At 34.1% G+C, this 20,210-nt stretch overlaps 1 protein-coding gene and 1 non-coding gene across 4 annotated transcripts in view; both read right to left on the bottom strand.

Annotated features, from left to right (window-relative positions):
- Positions 1 to 20,210, bottom strand: part of LOC138700215 (EF-hand calcium-binding domain-containing protein 4A-like) — a 260,202-nt gene that overhangs the window by 195,578 nt on the left and 44,414 nt on the right. The window contains exon 1 of one of the 3 annotated variants that reach the window (XM_069826666.1): positions 18,504 to 18,590. The exons of the other annotated variants lie outside the window; for them this stretch is intronic. Within the exon in view, the coding sequence (XP_069682767.1) occupies positions 18,504 to 18,575 (72 nt within the window). The 5' untranslated portion in view covers positions 18,576 to 18,590. Of the gene's footprint in view, positions 1 to 18,503; positions 18,591 to 20,210 lie in introns of those variants that run through there. 3 annotated transcript variants of the gene reach the window in all.
- Positions 4,986 to 5,057, bottom strand: TRNAN-GUU (transfer RNA asparagine (anticodon GUU)). The gene has a single exon. It is a non-coding gene; the product is annotated as a tRNA-Asn (tRNA).

The raw sequence follows: 20,210 nt of genomic DNA, 5'->3' as shown, positions 1-20,210 counted from the left end.
CTTATGGTGGCGTGCAAAGGACAACAATCTCTCAATATATAATTTATTCACTAAATCCTCCAGTAGATGAACAGGATACGTGATAAAGGGCATCCTTGTCGTACTCTTCTCCCCATTCAACTTTCTTCTGACATTTCTTCCCCAATCCTGATTTTAACTCCTTGTTCCATTTAAAGGTAACTGAATAGCCTCTTCTCTTTCCAATCTACGCTTATTTTCTTCAGGATCCCCGTAAGTTTATTCCAATTCACTCTGTCAAAAGCCTTTTCGAAATCCACAAATACTTCATACACTTCTTTATTTTTCTCTAGATATTTTTCGCCGATTGTTGGAAGCAGTCCAATTGTATCTCTCATACATTTACTCTTCTTCCAACTCTCTATTCATCTCAGAATATAAACATTGATTCAGTATTCGAAGGAGGATCTTTGCTGAGTATGATGTCAGACTGATAGTCCTGAACTCGTTACATTTCTTAGCATTATTTTTCTTCGGTATTGGCAACAACAAAGACTCCGCGAAATCTTGAGGCCATCCGCCTTTCTCATCTTATAAATTTGCTTATCGGATTATCATTTCGCAAATAGGTACTCCATCGCTGAACAATACTCAATTTTATCAAAACTGATTTTTATGTGACGTAATTTATTTAAAATTTCACAATATATGCCAAGAGTACAATTGACTGAACTTTTCATCACCAAACATTTTATTTACTTATTATTTATTTATTTATTTATTTATTTATTTATTTATTTATTTATTTATTTATTTATTTATTTATTTATTTATTTATTTATTTATTCTGGTGTAGTTAAGGCCATCAGGCCTTCTCTTCCACAACACCAGGAATACAAATACAATAATAGAAATAAACAGAAAAAATACACTATATAGAAAGTAAAGCTACACAAGAAATAAAGAGAGAGAGAAAAAAACACTATAAACAAAGTAAAACCACACAAAAATATACACAGGTTGCAGTCACACAAACTTTAAATGAGTGATTAAGTATCATAATTAATTGTATCCTAACTAATTAACTAACATAAACAAGAAACTTGGAATTTTAATCTAGATTTAAAAAAAAAATAAAAAGAAAAAAACAAAAATCAATACTTCTAGCAATACCTAAAACACAATAACTAAGACAAAATTTTCCAATTTAATTTTGAATTACGATAAAGTCCGGCAGTCCCTGACGTCATTAGGTAACGAATTCCAGAGGCGAGGTATTTCTACAGTATAGGAAGATGAGTATAAAGACGTTCTATGATGAGGGATAGAAAGAAGTGCTTGATGTCGGTTTCGAAGAGTTGTAAAAAATTGAAAGCGCGATAACAGATAATTCGGAGTAGATGTATGCATGGAGTAACTATCAAATTGAATATACCCTCTTCCATGGTAGTAGCTTCCGTTTTTGTTTATAACGAAGGTCCAAGGTTAACTATATAGCAACATCCGTTGGTACAGGCAACTATTTTTTTAAATGAGAAAAATGGCTTCACATTCGTCAAAATTCTAGACCGCAAGACCGTAACTGCATTTGTATTGGATACTCTTCAATAAAACTTATATAAATATTTCATAGACCTATCTCTGTAACGGTAAACAGTGTTGCTAGAATCAATTATGGCGATAATTATGTCGAATATTACGTCCAAGTTAAACTCGAAAATGGCAAGTGCATTGCGAAGTGCAAAATTCGTCCTCAGAAAGGATAATAATAATAATAATAATAATAATAATAATAATAATAATAATAATAATAATTCTTTATTTATACTGGCAGAGTTAAGGCCATAGGGCCTTCTCTTACACTCTACCAGGTCACAAAGTATATAAGCAGTTAAAATTTAACAAAAAGTTAAAGAACAGAATACTAACATATTACAAAAAAATAATAATAATAGCATAATAAAATCGACACTAAACAACATGAAAATAATACAATAATAGAAAAAAGAAAGTAAAATACATTGGAATATAGTAAAAGCAACTCATTTAGTACACATTTTCAATTTATGATTTTTGCATTAATTATTTTTTTCTGTTAATGATTTAATTGGAATATATGAGAGATAATTTATAGAATTAAACAATATGAATATGATAGAGAAGAATAAAAATAGTATTAATCATCTTAAAGGTATCTGTGGAATATGGAAAACGTAAAGTAGAATATAACAAAATGGTATGTAATAAAATAATAATAAAAAAGAAAATAAATACGAATATTAAATAAAATTCACAATAAAATGGCTACGCTAATAAATTCATCGGCTGATAAAGAGAACAAAAAGGGGAAAGGAAGGAAAGAAATATATAGCCTATATTTTTACAAAACTATCGCAGAGAAAAGGGCTTATAACTGAAAGGAATCTGAATTGAAATAGTACAATTTTAATTTATTTTTGAAACTAGACAATGTCCGACAGAAAGTGAAGTGTTATTGCATAATAATTTCACATATAAAGTTCCCTAGTGTGAATTTTCTTTAGCAAGAATGGATGTCATTGTAAAATTTTATAGCTGTTGAAGAACAAACAATTGGAGGAATAAAAAAAAAAATCGGAGTGGGACAGAATGAATCCCCGCAGCTAACTTGAAAACCGCTATTTTGTGTCATGTCGTCGTGCCAATGACATGGCGCTTTCGAGTCGCGATATTTTATCAAGAAAGATTAGGTTTCTTAAGTTCTCCAATATATGTTATGATATTACATCATATGACCCACTAAAGAGACATCTTTCGACGAAAAATAAAACCCATTATTCTCACTATACTTGTTTTTTTGAAAGATGAGACATGACAGTTCAGCGGTCGAGCTTGGAACTACAGTGCCATGTTGCCAATATGGACTACCACGCTGCCAGCTGATGGTAGCTAGCAATTGTCGTTAAGATGGCTAACGTTAAAACATTCATTGACAATTGAAGTGAAGGTAAGAAAACAATATAAAAATCGACAGAGAATCAAAGACGAAATGTGCCAATGTTAACATTGTGTGGACAATGAGAGTCGATTTCTAAAACCGGACGAAATCGTGGTTCCAAACCTCGGCTTTTAAACCGCGATCGAGGTTTGAATCCTTTGTGCGATTTCTAAAACGAAGTCGAGACGCGGCTTGAGAAGAAACCGAGGTTCGTGGGTTTTATATATGGCAACGCAGCTTATAATCGATTTTTATTCTTGTAAACAATCGATATTAGAAAGAAATGAACATCAGGATTAATATTTTTATTGAATTGCAGTAAGTCACATTTTTTTTTCTCAGCTAAGGTATTGTTATATTTACTAATTTACAGATATTTAATAGGGAACGGATTTTTAGATACCAGAATTATGTTGCCCAAATAATTATCACAAATCGAGCGTTTATGTTGTAGTTTATCATTTGTTTATAACTACTACCAACATTAACTACCTGAAAACCCGCTTCTAAGGAAGAAATAACCTAAATATTAACTGGATTACAATTTCAACTAAACTAAAATGTGGTATGGTTCTATTTTCACATATAATACTACGTGCAAAGCCCCAGTAGCATAAAACTTAAAATAAGAAGACAAAATCACGTTTGCTTCATATTCTTGCAGGCCCACATCATATTCGAGTATTAAATAAAATGTCTAAAACTAGTGTAAATACTAAGAATTAAGTTATATCGTCTTATAACCATAAAGGTATGATCAATGTAAATTATTATATTTTACTTCCCTCAAAGCAACAAGAAGGTTTAAAAAAATTGGTAACCCGCCGTCTCTTGCATTTCGTTGCAGATTATTATTTAGCATTCTTGCTAATTTTGCGTTGATTCCGTCGAAAATCGAAATATTCGTCTGAAACTATCGTCGTTATATAGTTACAAAGGATTATTCCTGTCTCTCATCAATCTAATCCGGGATTTAATATTCGTAGACACAAATTTTCCTTTGATAGTCATCCAGCTGATCTACTACCTCCATCTTGTATACATGAAGCCATGGTTTAAACCTACCCCGGCCGTGGTCTCTGCTTCAGACCACGGTTTCGAGCCATGGCTCAGAAAAATGAAAGAGTCCTCGTTTTATAAAGCCAAACGCAGTTTAAAGCCATGGTCTAGACCTCGTTTAGAAATCGACCTTTTATGTCGCAAAGAGAGCTATTAAGCACTCGCCACGTGGAAATTGTAAGTTTGGCAACACAATCGTTGTTACCATAGCAACAGGCCTACCACGCTATGTGACATTCAGTTGTTTTTCCTATCGCAACGCTTCTGCCATGCCCCATCTTTCAAAAAAACAAGTATAGCGTCTTGCATTACAGGCCCTATGTTCGGTTCAAGTTTGTTAAGTATGGCGAAGTTCGATATTCGCCGATGTTCGCTCTGCAGAAAGAGGCCTGTCGTGGTTGATCCACTTTGTTATAAAAATATTCGCTGTCCTTCACTCCCACCTCTTCATGTTTTAACCTCTTAAGTATTTTAGCACAAATCTTGCTATTAGTTTTTCATATGAAATAAGACGAAGTTTGTAATGTATGTATGTATGTATGTATGTATGTATGTATGTATGTATGTATGTATGTATGTATGTATGTATGTATGTATGTATGTATGTATGTATTTATGAACACTACAATTGGGTATACACCCGGTGGCAGTGATATATAATATACAATAATTACAATTACAGGAAATAAAATAAAATAAACCTAAATAAGATAAAATAAACGTAAATCTATAAATAGTAGATGCAATAAACCTAGGACTATAATTAAAAACTATTCTATAATAACGCCTACGATAAGCAAAAGTAAATCTAACTTATAAGTACTTCTATTTCGCCCAACTATTACCAATTTAAATAATTACATATCCCTTAATTAATTACATACCAACTTAAATACATATCATCTTAATTAATTACATATCACCTTGCAAATCAAGATTTCAGGTATAACTCCCTGTAAAGTTGATTTGAATAATTTCGAGGGAAAAATTGTTCCTGAGCCGGGTATCGAACCCGGGACCTTTGGTTTAACGTACCAACGCTCTACCACTGAGCTACCCGGGAACTGTAACCGACACCGATCCAATTTTTCCCTCTGTATCCACAGACCTCAAAGTAAAAAATTGGATCGGTGTCGGTTAGAGTTCCCGGGTAGCTCAGTGGTAGAGCGTTGGTACGTTGGTACGTTAAACCAAAGGTCCCGGGTTCGATACCCGGCTCCGGAACAATTTTTCCCTCGAAATTATTCACATATCACCTTTATTTACATATCAACTAAATTACATATCATCTTAATTAATTACATATCAACTTAATTATTTTACATATCAACTTAATAATTACATATCATCTTAATTATATATCAATTCAATTAAGTACATGACACAAATAATTACACTGTACCTCCAATTACATTTTCAGTCTAATCTTCTCAACTTTTCCTTAAAAGTATTGATTTTAAGAGGACCCCTGAAAGATAGCCGCAGGTAAGCTGTTCCAGTCTACTATTGTGCGGTTAACAAAAGAAAAAAAAATGTCTTGGTTGCCTCTCTCATGTTCGAATATTGGACGACACTGATCCCAATTACATTTTCTAATTGAAGACATGAGAAGCCATAACTATTTTTTCTACGTCAAAACCTCTAAATACTTTTCCTGCTGTTCATAAATGTCAAAACCATAACTTATACTGTTATAATATAGTTTTACTAGTGGCTTCTGCAGAAAATGCGGCAAACTAAGTTCATTAGAACTTAAAATAAAAATGTTTCAGCTTTATTTTCGATGAAGAGTAGGCCTACCAGTCATTTTAAAAGTTATTTGCTTCCATAATAATGAAACATATTCTCTCTGAATGGTTTTTTTATGCCAAATACTTTTTCTTAAACCTGTCCATCTTCAGTTTTTTTAGTTTAAAAGCGAAAACGCAAGTAACAATGTCAGAAAGATCAGTGGATTTTTCATGTGGGAGTAAAGCAGCAGTAGCTATTTCAGGTCATTGTGGAATGTAGGTGAGAGTTAAGAAAATGTCAGGTTTGCTATGCTTTCGAACAATAGACATAGCATCTTGGTATAGCTGCTGCATGTTTCGTGAACTACCTTGAAATGTAGAATCATTTTATCCTGTTAAGAGATCTTGCTGAAATGATCGGGAGACTACAAAATCTTGTAAGCCTCTTGGTCTTTCCTTAGGAACTGTAATTTTTGCGCTCTCTCCAGACAACATAAACATCCACGTATATAATTCACGCATATAAATATCCACACCACACCTCCACTTGATTAATAACTATAAAAATCTCATTTTTAATAACAATAATTTTAACTTACGTAAGTTTTGTAGTTTTCAGTTACATATACTGTATATATTATACAGCCGTCACTCAGTAAATTATAGAAATAAAGATCTAATTTAAGATATTTTCTCCGTCTACTTATATAACCCCAAAAGGTTTGAGTTTCATATCATCAATATGCTTTATCATTAATATGTATGTCAGTGACAAATAGTCATATCATGACATTAACTATAATAATATTTCACTTTTAATGGTGATAATGTCATCAAACCACCTCAAGTTTCGTAGTTTTTAATATCCAATACATAGCTGTACTCAGAAAATTACACACCACAAATCAGATCTGTAAATTATTTAGTAAGTCTTGAAAGTTTTTAATAACCAATTACAGAGACGTTATAAAAAATTACACAAATTAAGATCGACATATTGTTGTCATTATGATGTCACAGAATTTGCTCTGATTTGCTCTAAATATGTCAGGAATTCTGCAGGTCACGGTTTTCGTTGTAATATTGCTTATTGTAGTGTGTGTGTTTTGTTTTATTCTGAAAAGCCATTAGTTCTCAAAACTGACGACAGATGGATTTTGGAAAATATGAAAATTATGTAGGAAAATTTACATTTCACTGAAAACTACTATTTTTCTGAAAATCTTTGGGTTGCAAGCTTCAAAATGAGGGGTCATTCATTAAAATCCGCTCAGCTGTTTTCCCGTAATTTCCATTACAACTTACTTACTTACTTACAAATGGCTTTTAAGGAACCCGAAGGTTCATTGCCGCCCTCACATAAGCCCGCCATCGGTCCCTATCCTGTGCAAGATTAAGCCAGTCTCTATCATCATATCCCACCTCCCTCAAATCCATTTTAATATTATCCTCCCATCTACGTCTCGGCCTCCCTAAAGGTCTTTTTCCCTCCGGTCTCCCAACTAACACTATATATGCATTTCTGGATTCGCCCATACGTGCTACATGCCCTGCCCATCTCAAACGTCTGGATTTCAAGTTCCTAATTATGTCAGGTGAAGAATACAATGTGTGCAGTTCTGTGTTGTGTAACTTTCTCCATTCTCCTGTAACTTCATCCCGCTTAGCCCCAAATATTTTCCTAAGCACCTTATTCTCAACCACCCTTAACCTATGTTCCTCTCTCAGAGTGAGAGTCCAAGTTTCACAGCCATATAGAAGAACCGGTAATATAACTGTTTTATAAATTCTAACTTTCAGATTTTTGGAGAGCAGACTGGATGATAAGAGCTTCTCAACCGAATAATAACACGCATTTCCCATATTTATTCTGCGTTTAATTTCCTCCCGAGTATCATTTATATTTGTTACTGTTGCTCCAAGATATTTGAATTTTTCCACCTCTTCGAAGGATAAATCTCCACCAGTTCAAATTATATATATACATTATCCATTGTATGTTAAGAATTTTGTAAGTGTAGAAACTAAGTTAGCTTCTATTTCCCGGTTTAATACCTAAAATACCTATATTTTTATATTTTAAAAATTGTAAAAATTTATAACACTGACAATTGCTCTTCTTCCTCTAATTATGTTGCAAAAACGTATAATCAAAATTTGTTTGAAAAGGCGACTGGATTATCCAAAAAATTTGATCCATTCCGAATTGAATGTTTTTAGAATTGACCAAATTTATAAATACTCAATGAAATTCTATCATAAAAATAGAATGAAATTTGCAGCTCAACCACATGATCATAATACAAGTTGAAATGAATTTCTTAATTTAGTTGAACCTAAATGTTTCACATATGCTGCTTTACTACACAGTACAAATTATGGTCCACGGCTATATAATTCGATAATAAAATTTCATCCAGAATTGACTACTTTAAGCAATGAAATTTTCAGATCCACAATTTAAAAAATTATATGACAGACTTCCATCAGGCCTTCTCTTCCCCTATACAACTACAATATTAAGAATACAATTACAATTATAATTACAATTAATATTAAATTTACAGATACAATAAAAATCAGAGTACTAAAAGATTAACTGATTAATAAAAGCTAGACAGTTTATTGTAAAAGTTAAAAAGAGAGAAGCATTTCCTTTATTAATTAAGTAAAAATTAAACCTACTCTACGCAGTAAGAAAATGCTTAATAAACTTGCTTTTGAACGCTACTAAATTCCGACAGTCTCTGATGTCACTGGGTAGGGTATTCCACAAGCGCGAGAGCGAGATTGTGTATGATGATGAATACGATGATGTCTTATGTGGTGGTATGGCTAGTATGCGGCTTTTTTTGCGTGCGTGTGAAGAGATTATGATATGATGACAGGTAACTGAAGCGAGAGGCAAGATAGGTAGGTGTAGAGGTGTGAAGGACTTGGAAAAGGAGAACAAGAGAATGAAAATTTCTACGCTCGTTAAGCCGTAGCCAGTTTAGAGTTTGGAAGGATGGGGTAATGTGGTCAGTGCGACGGACATCGCAGACGAAGCGAACACAAGAATTATGAACACGTGATTTTTGCGACTGGTTGACATTGAGATCATTATTATGTATCATGTATTGTAAAACGAGTTTATTTCTATCCTAAGTATATTTTTTCTATCTTATCTTGGTTACTATATCAACATGACCTGTATTAATTATACTACTAATAAAAAGTTAATATTAATCCACCAATCTCAACATCGTCTCTTTTTCACTCATTTATTACTACTATTATTATTATTACTAACTTTATTATTATCATCTTTAAGTGACCTTTTTTCTTAAGTATTTTGTCTACAAAGTAAGCTTATGTATATCTATGTAACGGAACTGTCCCCGAACACGAGCTTTGCTCTTTCGGGGTACTTTAATGTAACGTTTTTATGTATATGTTATTATTAAATAAATCTAAATCTAAATAAGAATAATGAACATTCTATCACATCTGTTCTATCTATGTAGGCTATCTGTTGCTACCAGGGTTGCCAGATTGTGATGAACACTATTCGCCGATTTGCGAGTTGCATGTAGCCTAAAGTCGCCTTAGAAACTAATAATAATCATCACCATCAGTACTGCCAACTTGTTTAGACTAAAAGTCCCTAAAATGTCTTTTTTTCCCTTACATTCCAATAGAAAATCCCTAATTTCAAAATACTGTATAATTAAAGAGTGTTTTCTACAAAGAAGATACTGTCTTCGCGCTACGAGTTGGCGCGGGGAGTAGATAGTCGGGACGGGGGAACTTTACGCTACACTCTGACCTGCAAACTTCATCCACTTACTTGGCTACACGAGAACGGAGTCAGACATAAAAGATTCCGCATCTTCGATGCTGTCGCTATGACTATCATTATCACATTTTTCAAAATTTCTGGAGTATGATCTGTCCATGATAATCGTCTGTTTATGTTCCAGCCGTGTATATTAATTCGAATCTCTCAACAAAGCCATTAGCCCCACCGCCCCCATCCTGATGAACAACGAGTATTCTGGACACATTTACGGTAGTCAAAACTCCCGTAACATTTTTATCGTGCCAGAACTTGGGAAACGTTAAATTGGTAGGTCTATCTATCCGCATTTCGTCCAGATATAAAATCGGTTTTTCCACTTTCCTAAGCTTCCTTATTTGCTGTAGATATCTTCACGTATTCCAATTTACAGTGTTTTCCTCAATTTTTTTTGCTGCACACTTCTTCCACCTGAAATCCTTTTTCTTCAGTATTCGTCTTAATGTTGTCTTTCATTTCAAATCAATTCTCTCTTGTAGCAGGGGTAAAAGCTTGTTACTACTTTTTTTTAGTTGGTTATTTAACGACACTGTAATAATTATGTACTAGCTTCTTCAGTGTCGATTGAATTGATGATAGCGAGATGGTATTTGGCAAAATGAAACCAAGGATTCGCCATAGATTACCTGACATTCGCCTTCCGCTTGGGAAAACCTCGGAAAAAACCCAACCAGGTAGTCAGCGCAAACGGGAATCGAACTCACTCCCGAGCACAACTGCAGATCAGCAGACAAACGCGCTACGTCCTGAGCTACGCCGGTGGCCCTCTTTCTTTTTCAAATAAAAATTCTCAATTATATCTTTTTTGTCAATCTCCCGTCGAAGTCATCTACATTTGCGTTTCGGTAGTCTGGACGTTTACATTTTTTTTTCTCCCTCAGGTGTCGACAACGCACTTTCCTCTGTGCAATCTTTCATTTCTTTCCTTATACGCTGTATTGTTCTTGTGGATAGATTAGAGTACTTTTCTACCTTTGCTATAGGTTTCGTAAGAGGAATGCAAAGGTACTGTTGTTCTTTTTCTTCATCACAGAATTATTTTGCACTTGCAATAATATTCCTTTCTTCGTTATAGATTGTCAATCCTTGTTTCATCTTTGTCGACATATTTACAATAAACAAAAAACTGCTATAAACCTAAATAACAGTATACAATAACATAAATTCTATTAACCATATTATTATCAACACTATTAACACGAAAAGCAAAGGATAACTAAAGCAATACAAGATTTGTGGTATACTGAAAACAATTGTCTTGTTGAAACTAATAAAACACTACAGTAAAAACCCCACTATTATTTTCACAAAGTCGCAAAGACTTTGTAGTAGATGTTTGTGGAACAGGAATATTGCAGTGAACAGCGCGGTGCGCATGCGCGACTGTTTCCCCTCCGCCCCGTCTAAGTACTTCAGCCGCCTTCTCCTGGCGTGACAACAGTAATGGAGTAAGTCACTTTGTAAATGTGTGTAATATTATATTTGTTTTAGTGACTTGACTATACAGAGCAATGTTTTGATTCAAGTATAGCAGTGCTCTGTACAAGTTACTGTACTACCGTGAGTTGATGTAAACAACACGAATTGTATAACACGCGACTTAGTTAACTTCATAGGTTCGGTGTCCGAACTTCCATCCCTATTGATGACAAATCGTCTTGTCTTCGAATTGAAAGGCATTACTGGTGTATTTATTAATTCTAAACATGTATAATTAACTTAGTAATGAATTTTTTTGCTACTTTTGAATTTCTGGTACCATGTTCCTTTCTTAAGATAGGATGTAGTACTTATTTGTGGATTATTTGTAAAGTTAGAAGTTCATACTACAGCAAAGAATATTATCAGACAAGTCTTAGCCTATATCTCATCTTCTGTAGTGCTTATCTGTGAAGAATGAATTTTAAGTGATTTGTAATCTCCAAGATAAAGTGACGTAGATAGCTACTTTATCTGCACTTTAACTCTCTTCAAGGTGAGAGTAAAAACCATACACAAGTACTGTTCCATTCTTCATTAACACAGTCACCTTCCCTCCAACGCATCTACTTACTGTATATTAGCTGTTGTATAAAGTATTCTGCAGAAGGATTCATACAAAATTGGTGGTAATTGCACTTTTTCAGAAAGGATTTCGTTTAAACGACGCGAAAACTGTGATTTGTTTTGTTTTGTTTTGTTTTGTTTTGTAAGTTAAGTTCTGCAAAGTGTCCGAATGGTGCCGCCAACGTCGTCGTTGGGGAATTTAATTTTTACCTCCCTTTCGATCAGTGTTGCCAGATCTAGCATTTTGGTGCTACATCTAGCGTAATTTATGTCTATTTATCATCTAGCATGTCGGTGTTAGTGTAATGCTGAAATCTAGCACTCGTTCAGTATATAGTCAGTGGAGAAGGGATATACTACCGATTACTATGCACGTAAATACTACACAGTACGTTCTGGTAGGCTACCTACTGGGACAACTGACGAAGTACTTCATTGTTCTGTGATCATGAAAATTCCGTTTGTATATTGTCACCAAAAATACGTTGATATTGTGTTCGTATACTGATTGTGCAACAGTATTGTCAATACAGCGGTTTTCCCACTAGATCTGACGTTTTTCAGTGTTAGTTTAGAGGTTAAAATGTATTAAATTTGTATTGGTAATATAGGTATTTAGCGGGTACTTTTAGCACTCATAGCGACAAAAATAATCGCATTTTACATTGACAATATATGAATTTAGCAACTTCTGGACTGTTTTACAGCGGTCTTTTTTAAATCGAGTTGGCAACACTGTTGTGCAATGGTAATACTACAGTTGCTGCGCGGGAATATCAGAAACGATTTGCAGACCGTAGGCAGCCAGTTTAGATAGATAGGGTAAAGGTTGGTATTACTGTGATACGAGTAATATTGTGATTGTTCTTTTTTGAGAATTTAATACAGTTTTACTGAGCGAGATGAAGATCGGTTTTTTTGCGTCAACGTATTAAGAGAATGTTCGTGGACAAGTTGCTGTACATAATCAGTCCTGGAAAAATTAAAGAATCGTATCATTGAAGCCTGTGCTAAAGTCACCCCGAAAATGCTACAAAATGTTCTCTCTACATTCTCAATTTCCTATTCATATACCAAGTTATTTATGTAACACCAAAAGAAAAAAATCAAGGGGTGTTAAATCTGGAGACCTAACCGGCCATTCTACCGGTCCACGCCGACCAATTCATTGTCCAGGGAACTGTTCGTCCAGTCTGCTGCAACATTTCTGTGGTTTAACCCACCAGAATGAAGAATGATACCAATTTTTTCCTCTTTCGATAATGTCATCACGAAAATCAAGAAATGTTGTATAGGAAAGCTTCAAATAATCACAAAAATGCAATGAAACTGTCACAGGTTAACCAAACAGTAAAGTAGGAAACGTTAATTACCATAATTGCATAAAAATACCTTTTCCAAAGCCTCCTTAGTACTGCAGCATGTTATAAAATATCTGTAGATGCAGTAACTGTGTCATTATGACATTTATCTTTAAATGACTTGAAAACGATTAGAGATATCTCAAAACTGATTGCAGTATTGTTTTTTTTTTTCAGAAAATTCCACATGATTTTGAGTAGTACCTACATGACCCCGTTTTCACTTAAAAATTTCAAAGTTGCATAAAAATAGCGGATTTTGGGATAGCTGAGTACTAGAATCGAATGTGTCACTGGTAGAGCATTTGGTCTTATAAATACTGGTAACACCAATAGTAATCGAAAATGAAGCATATGGAAGATATTTATATGGTTCTAGACTTTTGATTCACCCTGTATTTTGAACGACATTAAAATAAAGAAAAATAGTAATATGCGTTACAAGAGCGGTATGTTGAAGTTTTCATGTTCGAGGAAAAGTTTGAAAAAGCGAAACGTAGTTGAGCTTTTTTAATTTCCCAGAATTGAAAGAAAACATACCGCTCGTGTATCGTACATTATTTTGTGCGAAGATCGTTTATTACATACCTGAAAGAGGAATTTCTAATTAGTTGCAATGAAATCTCCATCTTGGTCTCTGTTCAATGACGGCAAATTTGCAAAACAAAAATCTCTATCTTCAACATTGTTACTTTAAAATGTTTTCTGTGTTTACTATACTTCAGCAGGCCGTGATATACGTCTGTCTTTTTTTTCCCCCCCAGTCTATAAATGCGCACTTACAACAAACGGTAAGGTTATGTTATGATTTATTTTTCATTTTAATATTTTAACAATATTTTTTATATAACATATTGCAGTAATAAGATCGGCAAGTTTAATTTTACCGGTCAAGGAGATGTTTAGAAATGGAAAATATCTTTGACATCTAATTCTGCACATTGAAATTAATTGTTACATTTGTGCAGTTATTCAGAGTCACTGGAGCACCACCACCAGTTTTTTCTATTGTGCAGTAACTTTAGTGGAGTTTTAGAGCTTACTTAATTTTTGCAAATATTCAAAAACAATAATTAACAGTGCAATTTAGGTGAAATTGCAGTGGTAAGTTTCCAATTTATAATTATTACTATGTTAAACGTCTCTAAAAATAATATGTTAAAAGCCTAAAGCAGTAAAATCAATATGTCACTTAAGCGGTAAGAAGAGGGAAATTGTTATGTGTGTTAGGTTGGGAATACTGAATGTGGAATTTTAGACCTTCCGCGGATTGGTTTTGTGCGGAAACCAAGCAAATACGCACGATCTCGCACAAAAGAATATTATTCAAAAGCAAATAACAATGTAGTAAACTTCAAATTATAATGTTTAATCAGAACGTAGAGTTACCGTATGAACACTGAAGTTTACTGAATCGCAGAAAGCTGATTACAGGAGTGACACGTCCATTATTCTATTTCAAAATGAGAGCTGACCGAGTTTCTTACCTCACACCGTCCTTGCAGAACTAGAACGAAACTCCACATCTTATCTAAAGCGATGAGTCTACTTGCTAAAGTTTTTTCTTTAACATTATCACACAAACCCACAATACCTAGTCGTTCATGACATATTTGTAACCACAGCACAGATAGCAGCTGATGTATTGTTAGCTAACAAGTAGAACAACAATTTTCTACGCCGGAGATACGTGTTCGAACCTTGGCGAGAATAAGAGGAATTTATGAATGAGAAAAAAATGAGGCACTTTTCCTTGCAATAGTCACTTAAACCCAATTATTGTCCACCACGTGTCTATAATAATCTTTTTTTGGAGGTGGAAATGAATGGAAGTCATTGCTATGTAACATATTACCAAGACAGCAATAAAGTTACAAAGCGAAAAGACCTACAGGACAAAATATATTCGTATCTACAGATGTGAAAATCGCGTGAGTTTTCTGTAGGGGTGTCATCAGCTTGCAATCTACTAAAGGTTATTATTTTTTAATATTTACAATTAATATTTAAGGAGAAAAATTCGCCCCGGCGACTGGGATCGAACTCGGGTTCTTGGGTCTACGTACCAAGCGCTCTGACAACTGAGCTACGCCGAATTCAATCCACAGCACCGGACCGAATCCTCCTCCTTCAATGTTTCCCTTTGTGGCTGTGGATTGAATTCGGCGTAGCTCAATGGTCAGAGCGCTTGGTACGTAGAACCAAGGACCCGGGTTCGATCCCCGGCGCCGGAGCGATTTTTTCTCCTCAAATATTAATTGTCAATATTACAGATGTTATTTCGTAGGACAAATTAATAAATCTATAATATTATTTTTTAGTCCTACAGAATATTTATTTATATTATTTATTTAACTAGCTAGCTAGTGAGTACAAATTACATTTATAAAACAAAAATGTTTCTAGCCACTACCGTAAGAGCCAGGCTCGTGTACGGTGTGGTCTTAGACAATAATATAACGTAAAATTTACAAGGACAGTTTACTAAATACAGTAAGTAACTTAATTCATACCAATAAATAACACACAAGAGCAAGAATAAAGAAGAAAGAGAAAAAGAGAGAAAAATACACATTTAATATAAATTGACAATCCGACAGAAGCCAGTGGTATTAAATAAAAACAAGAATATAGTCCACAGAAATAAAAGGTAAAAAAATACATTTGTTAATATTATATATCATGGATAATGTTACAAATATCTTTTTTAAAAGCTTCAATTTTAAAATATTTCAAATTTGGAAAATGGTTTGTAATTTTATTATAAAGTATTGGGCCGAAACTAGCACCATGTTTAAGAGCTGCACTTGTATGACATTTAGGCTCAATTTATGGGAAGTAGACTTTTGTCTTCGAGTACGATATTCATGTCGAATATATCTTTACGTTAGCTTGCAATCAACTAAAATAAAAAAGGACAATCATTCAATCAGCTAAACAATCAGTCTTTCTGTCAGTCACACATATACATTCTTACACAGATGCATATATACAGAGCGCCCGGGAGGAATATAAAATATTTCAGGATAACGTAGTTTGGGTTAAAATACATCGATTTAACTTTACATATCTATATCCGAAGTTTAACGGTTGGGGAAAAATTTACGGGAGAAATAATTGACGTGCTACGAGATATCATTGCACACGGCACCGTCTGGACACTGCAACGCAGCCTATATGAATTCCGTATAACTGTTACCCTGTTTTATCTAGAACTGTGGGAAAATGTAACTGCATTGCACTATTCTGGTACTCTCACAGACCATAGTGTGGAATTTTTAAGCATTCTGTATGTTTATTGTGTTTTGTTTCTGTGATTATCCATCTGGCAAAAAGAAAAAAAAAACAACCAAAGCTAGACGGACCGCAAAGAAAACTATTTAGTCTTCTATTTCCATGGTACCACGAATGATGTCAGAGTTGGCAAATGAAAATTCAGCCTGAGAAGTATAAAATTGCTATAATCCACTAGCACATGTAGTAATAGGGGGAAAATGGTTATGTTTCACCCTTACGGTATTAAGTAAGAAGTCTCGGAGTATACAAAAATAATTGATCATCCCGTGTACAAAGAATGCAACAGATTACGCTACCACATTGGTATATGAATTACATACCCACTGACAGAATAGTAATATGCGTTACAAAAGCGGAATGTTCAAGGTTTCTTGTTCGAGGAAAAGTTTGAAAAAGCGAAACGTAGTTGAGCTTTTTTAATTTCCGAGAAATGAAAGAAAACATACCGCTCATGTATCGTACATTATTTTGTGCGAATATCGTTTATTACGTACCTGAAAGAGGAATTTCTAATTAGTTGCAATGAAATCTCCATCTTGGTTTCTGTTCAATGACGGCAAATTTGCAAAACAAATATATCTATCTTCAAACATTGTTGCTTTAAAATGTTTTCTGTGTTTACTATACTCCAGCAGGCCGTGATATATGTCTGTCTTCCCCCCCCCCAGTCTATAAATGCGAACTTAAAACAAACGGTAAGGTTATGTAATGATTTATTTTTCACTTTAATATTTGAACAACATTATTTATATAACATATTGCAGTAATAACATCGGAATCTGGAATCTTGTTGATTTTTTCACGACTTCCTTAATGTTACTTGCATCACGAATGCAGTAACTTTAGTGGAGTTGTAGAGTTTACTTAATTTTTGCAAATATTTAAAAACAATAATTAACAGTGCAATTTAGGTGAAATTGCAGTGGTAAGTTTCCAATTTATAATTATTACTATGTTAAACGTCTCTAAAAATAATATGTTAAAAGCCTAAAGCAGTAAAATGAATATGTCACTTTAGCGGTAAGAAGAGGGCAATTGTTATGTTGTTAGGTTGGGAATACTGAATGTGGAATTTTAGACTTTCCGTGGATTGGTTTTGTGCGGAAACCAAGCAAATACGCACGATCTCGCACAAAAATTATTGATCATCCCGCGTACAAAGAATGCAGCCAATTACTCTACCACATTGGAATATGAATTACATACCCACTGACAGAAAAGACATTGGCGCCCAAGAAAACTATGGACAGAACAGTTATAGACAGCTACAAGCAAAGCAGGAAGGATGTTGATAGATATATAAGGTGAACAATAAGTATGGAATATTGCTAATAACTTCTCAAATTTTAATTTTACAAAAAAAAAATGCAAACGGTGTTGGAGATAAACCATATAATATGATACCATGTTCGAAAAACGTTATTTATTCAGGCATACAGAATGTGACAGTAAATTTTATTTCTTTAAATTACACTCTATAGGCCTATTAAAACGAAGGATGTTTGAGAATAAGGTGCTTAGGAAAATATTTGGGGCTAAGAGGGATGAAGTTACAGGAAAATGGAGAAAGTTACACAACACAGAACTGCACGCATTGTATTCTTCACATGACATAATTAGGAACATTAAATCCAGAAATTTGATATGGGTAGGGCATGTAGTACGTATGGGCGAATCCAGAAATGCATATATAGAGTGTTAGTTGGGAGGCCGGAGGGAAAAAGACCTTCAGGGAGGCCGAGACGTAGATGGGAAGATAATATTAAAATGGATTTGAGGGAGGTGAGATATGATGATAGAGAATGGATTAATCTTGCTCATGATAGGGACCAATGACGGGCTTATGTTAGGGCGGCAATGAACCTCCGGGTTCCTTAAAGCCAGTAAGTAAGTAAGTAAGGTCTATTAAAATTTACATATTCTTAATCTCCATTAATTTTACGTATGAATGTGTACATATAGATTTTAATATAGGGTTTCATTTAAAAACTAAAGTTTATTGTCACACCTTGTATGATTCAATAACTTTTTTCGAACACTAGTATCATATTGCATGGTTTATCTCCAACAGTTCTGTATAAACATTTTTTTGTACAATTAAAATTGAAGAAGTTATTAGTAGATAATATTCTTCACTTATTTTTATCCTGTGTTAATAATGTCAGATGAAAATGGAGTGTCCTGATAAAATCATAGCCAAATCAGTATTTCTCATCAAAAAATCAATTTAGACTCACCGGGAATTGTACTCGGGCCTTCAGTGTGGAAAACAAGTGTTCTAGCCGTTGGAATAGAGATACACCTGGCATCGCTCTCCTACGTAATTACATAAAGTAACAACTCCGGTATTGAATTGAATTGAACCACAATGATCAGCGCTCTAACAAAGACAAGCTGTGTAGGTGTCACTACCACCATGGGACTGGGTGTAGCCTTCACTGCACCTCCATCACCGCCCATCTACCGCATTCGTCACAACAAGGACAGCCTTCCAACAAATCGTACATCCCCACACACACACGTTATTTAGTAGTACGAGTAGATTTTGGGGATAGCAAAAAACCTACGCTTACAATAGAGTAACATGCCCGATTAGCCTTCCCTTTCACCACACCTCAGTAACAACTATTTATAAAATTACACCAAAAACTTTTTCCTTACATTTTAAACTATGTCCGGATTGTACCTATGCAGTGTAAAATATTACCATGGCAACTATACATTATTAATCAAGGCCTACATGATATAGTCAAAAAGAGGGTACAATAAAAATACAAGGAAATAGTAATATGCGTTACAAGAGCGGTATGCTGAAATTTTCATGTTCGAGGAAAAGTTTGAAAAAGCGAAACGTAGTTGAGCTTTTTTAATTTCCGAGAATTGAAAGAAAACATTATTTTGTGCGAAGATCGTTTATTACATACCTGAAAGAGGAATTTCTAATTCGTTGCAATGAAATCTCCATCTTGGTTTTTGTTCAATGACGGCAAATTTGCAAAACAAAAATATCTATCTTCAACATTGTTGCTTTAAAATGTTTTCTCTCTTTACTACTGTATACTCCAGCAGGCCGTGATATATGTCTGTCTTCCCCCCCCCCCCCAGTCTATGATGAGTCTGGAATCTTGTTGATTTTTTCACGGCTTCCTTAATGTTACTTGCATCACGAATGCAGTAACTTTAGTGGAGTTGTAGAGTTTACTAAATTTTTGCAAATATTTAAAAACAATAATTAAGAGTGCAATTTAGGTGAAATTGCAGTGGTAAGTTTCCAATTTATAATTATTATTATATTGAACGTCTCTAAAAATAATATGTTAAAAGCCTAAAGCAGTAAAATCAATATGTCACTTAAGCGGTAAGAAGAGGGAAATTGTTGTGTGTGTTAGGTTGGGTATGCTGAATGTGGAATTTTAGACTTTCCGCGGATTGGTTTTGTGCGGAAACCAAGTAAATACGCACGACCTCACATAAAAACTTTTTCCTTGCATTTTTAACTATGTCCTGATTGTAAAATATTACCATGTCAACTATATATTATTAAGCAAAGCCTATGTGGTATAGTCAAAAAACAATATAAATAAAAATATAAGGAAAACGTTTTTGATGTCACTGTATAAATCCAACAAGCACACAGTTAATTGCGTAAAGGAATTTGTCATTAATATTCTCCTCAATATGTAATACCAAGAGCGAGTTTCATCTTGTTTCGTTTATATGACGTCATTCCATTTTCGGCCAATGAAGTGTAATGAAATTTTGAATTCCAATCAATCACAGTCATACATCGCGATAATTTCTGCAGCTCGATTTATCACTATAAATTTATGGCATGGTCGTTCTTTTGTTTAGTCAGTGTCGCCAACTGTTTCCACGTAAATCGATGAGCATGAATCCATTGTACTAAATAAAGTGCGAAATCCTACTTCCACATCTACATCTTC

Source organism: Periplaneta americana, chromosome 5, assembly GCF_040183065.1.
Source record: "Periplaneta americana isolate PAMFEO1 chromosome 5, P.americana_PAMFEO1_priV1, whole genome shotgun sequence".
NCBI lineage: Eukaryota > Metazoa > Arthropoda > Insecta > Blattodea > Blattidae > Periplaneta > Periplaneta americana.
This window is presented reverse-complemented; position numbering and strand designations above follow the sequence as displayed.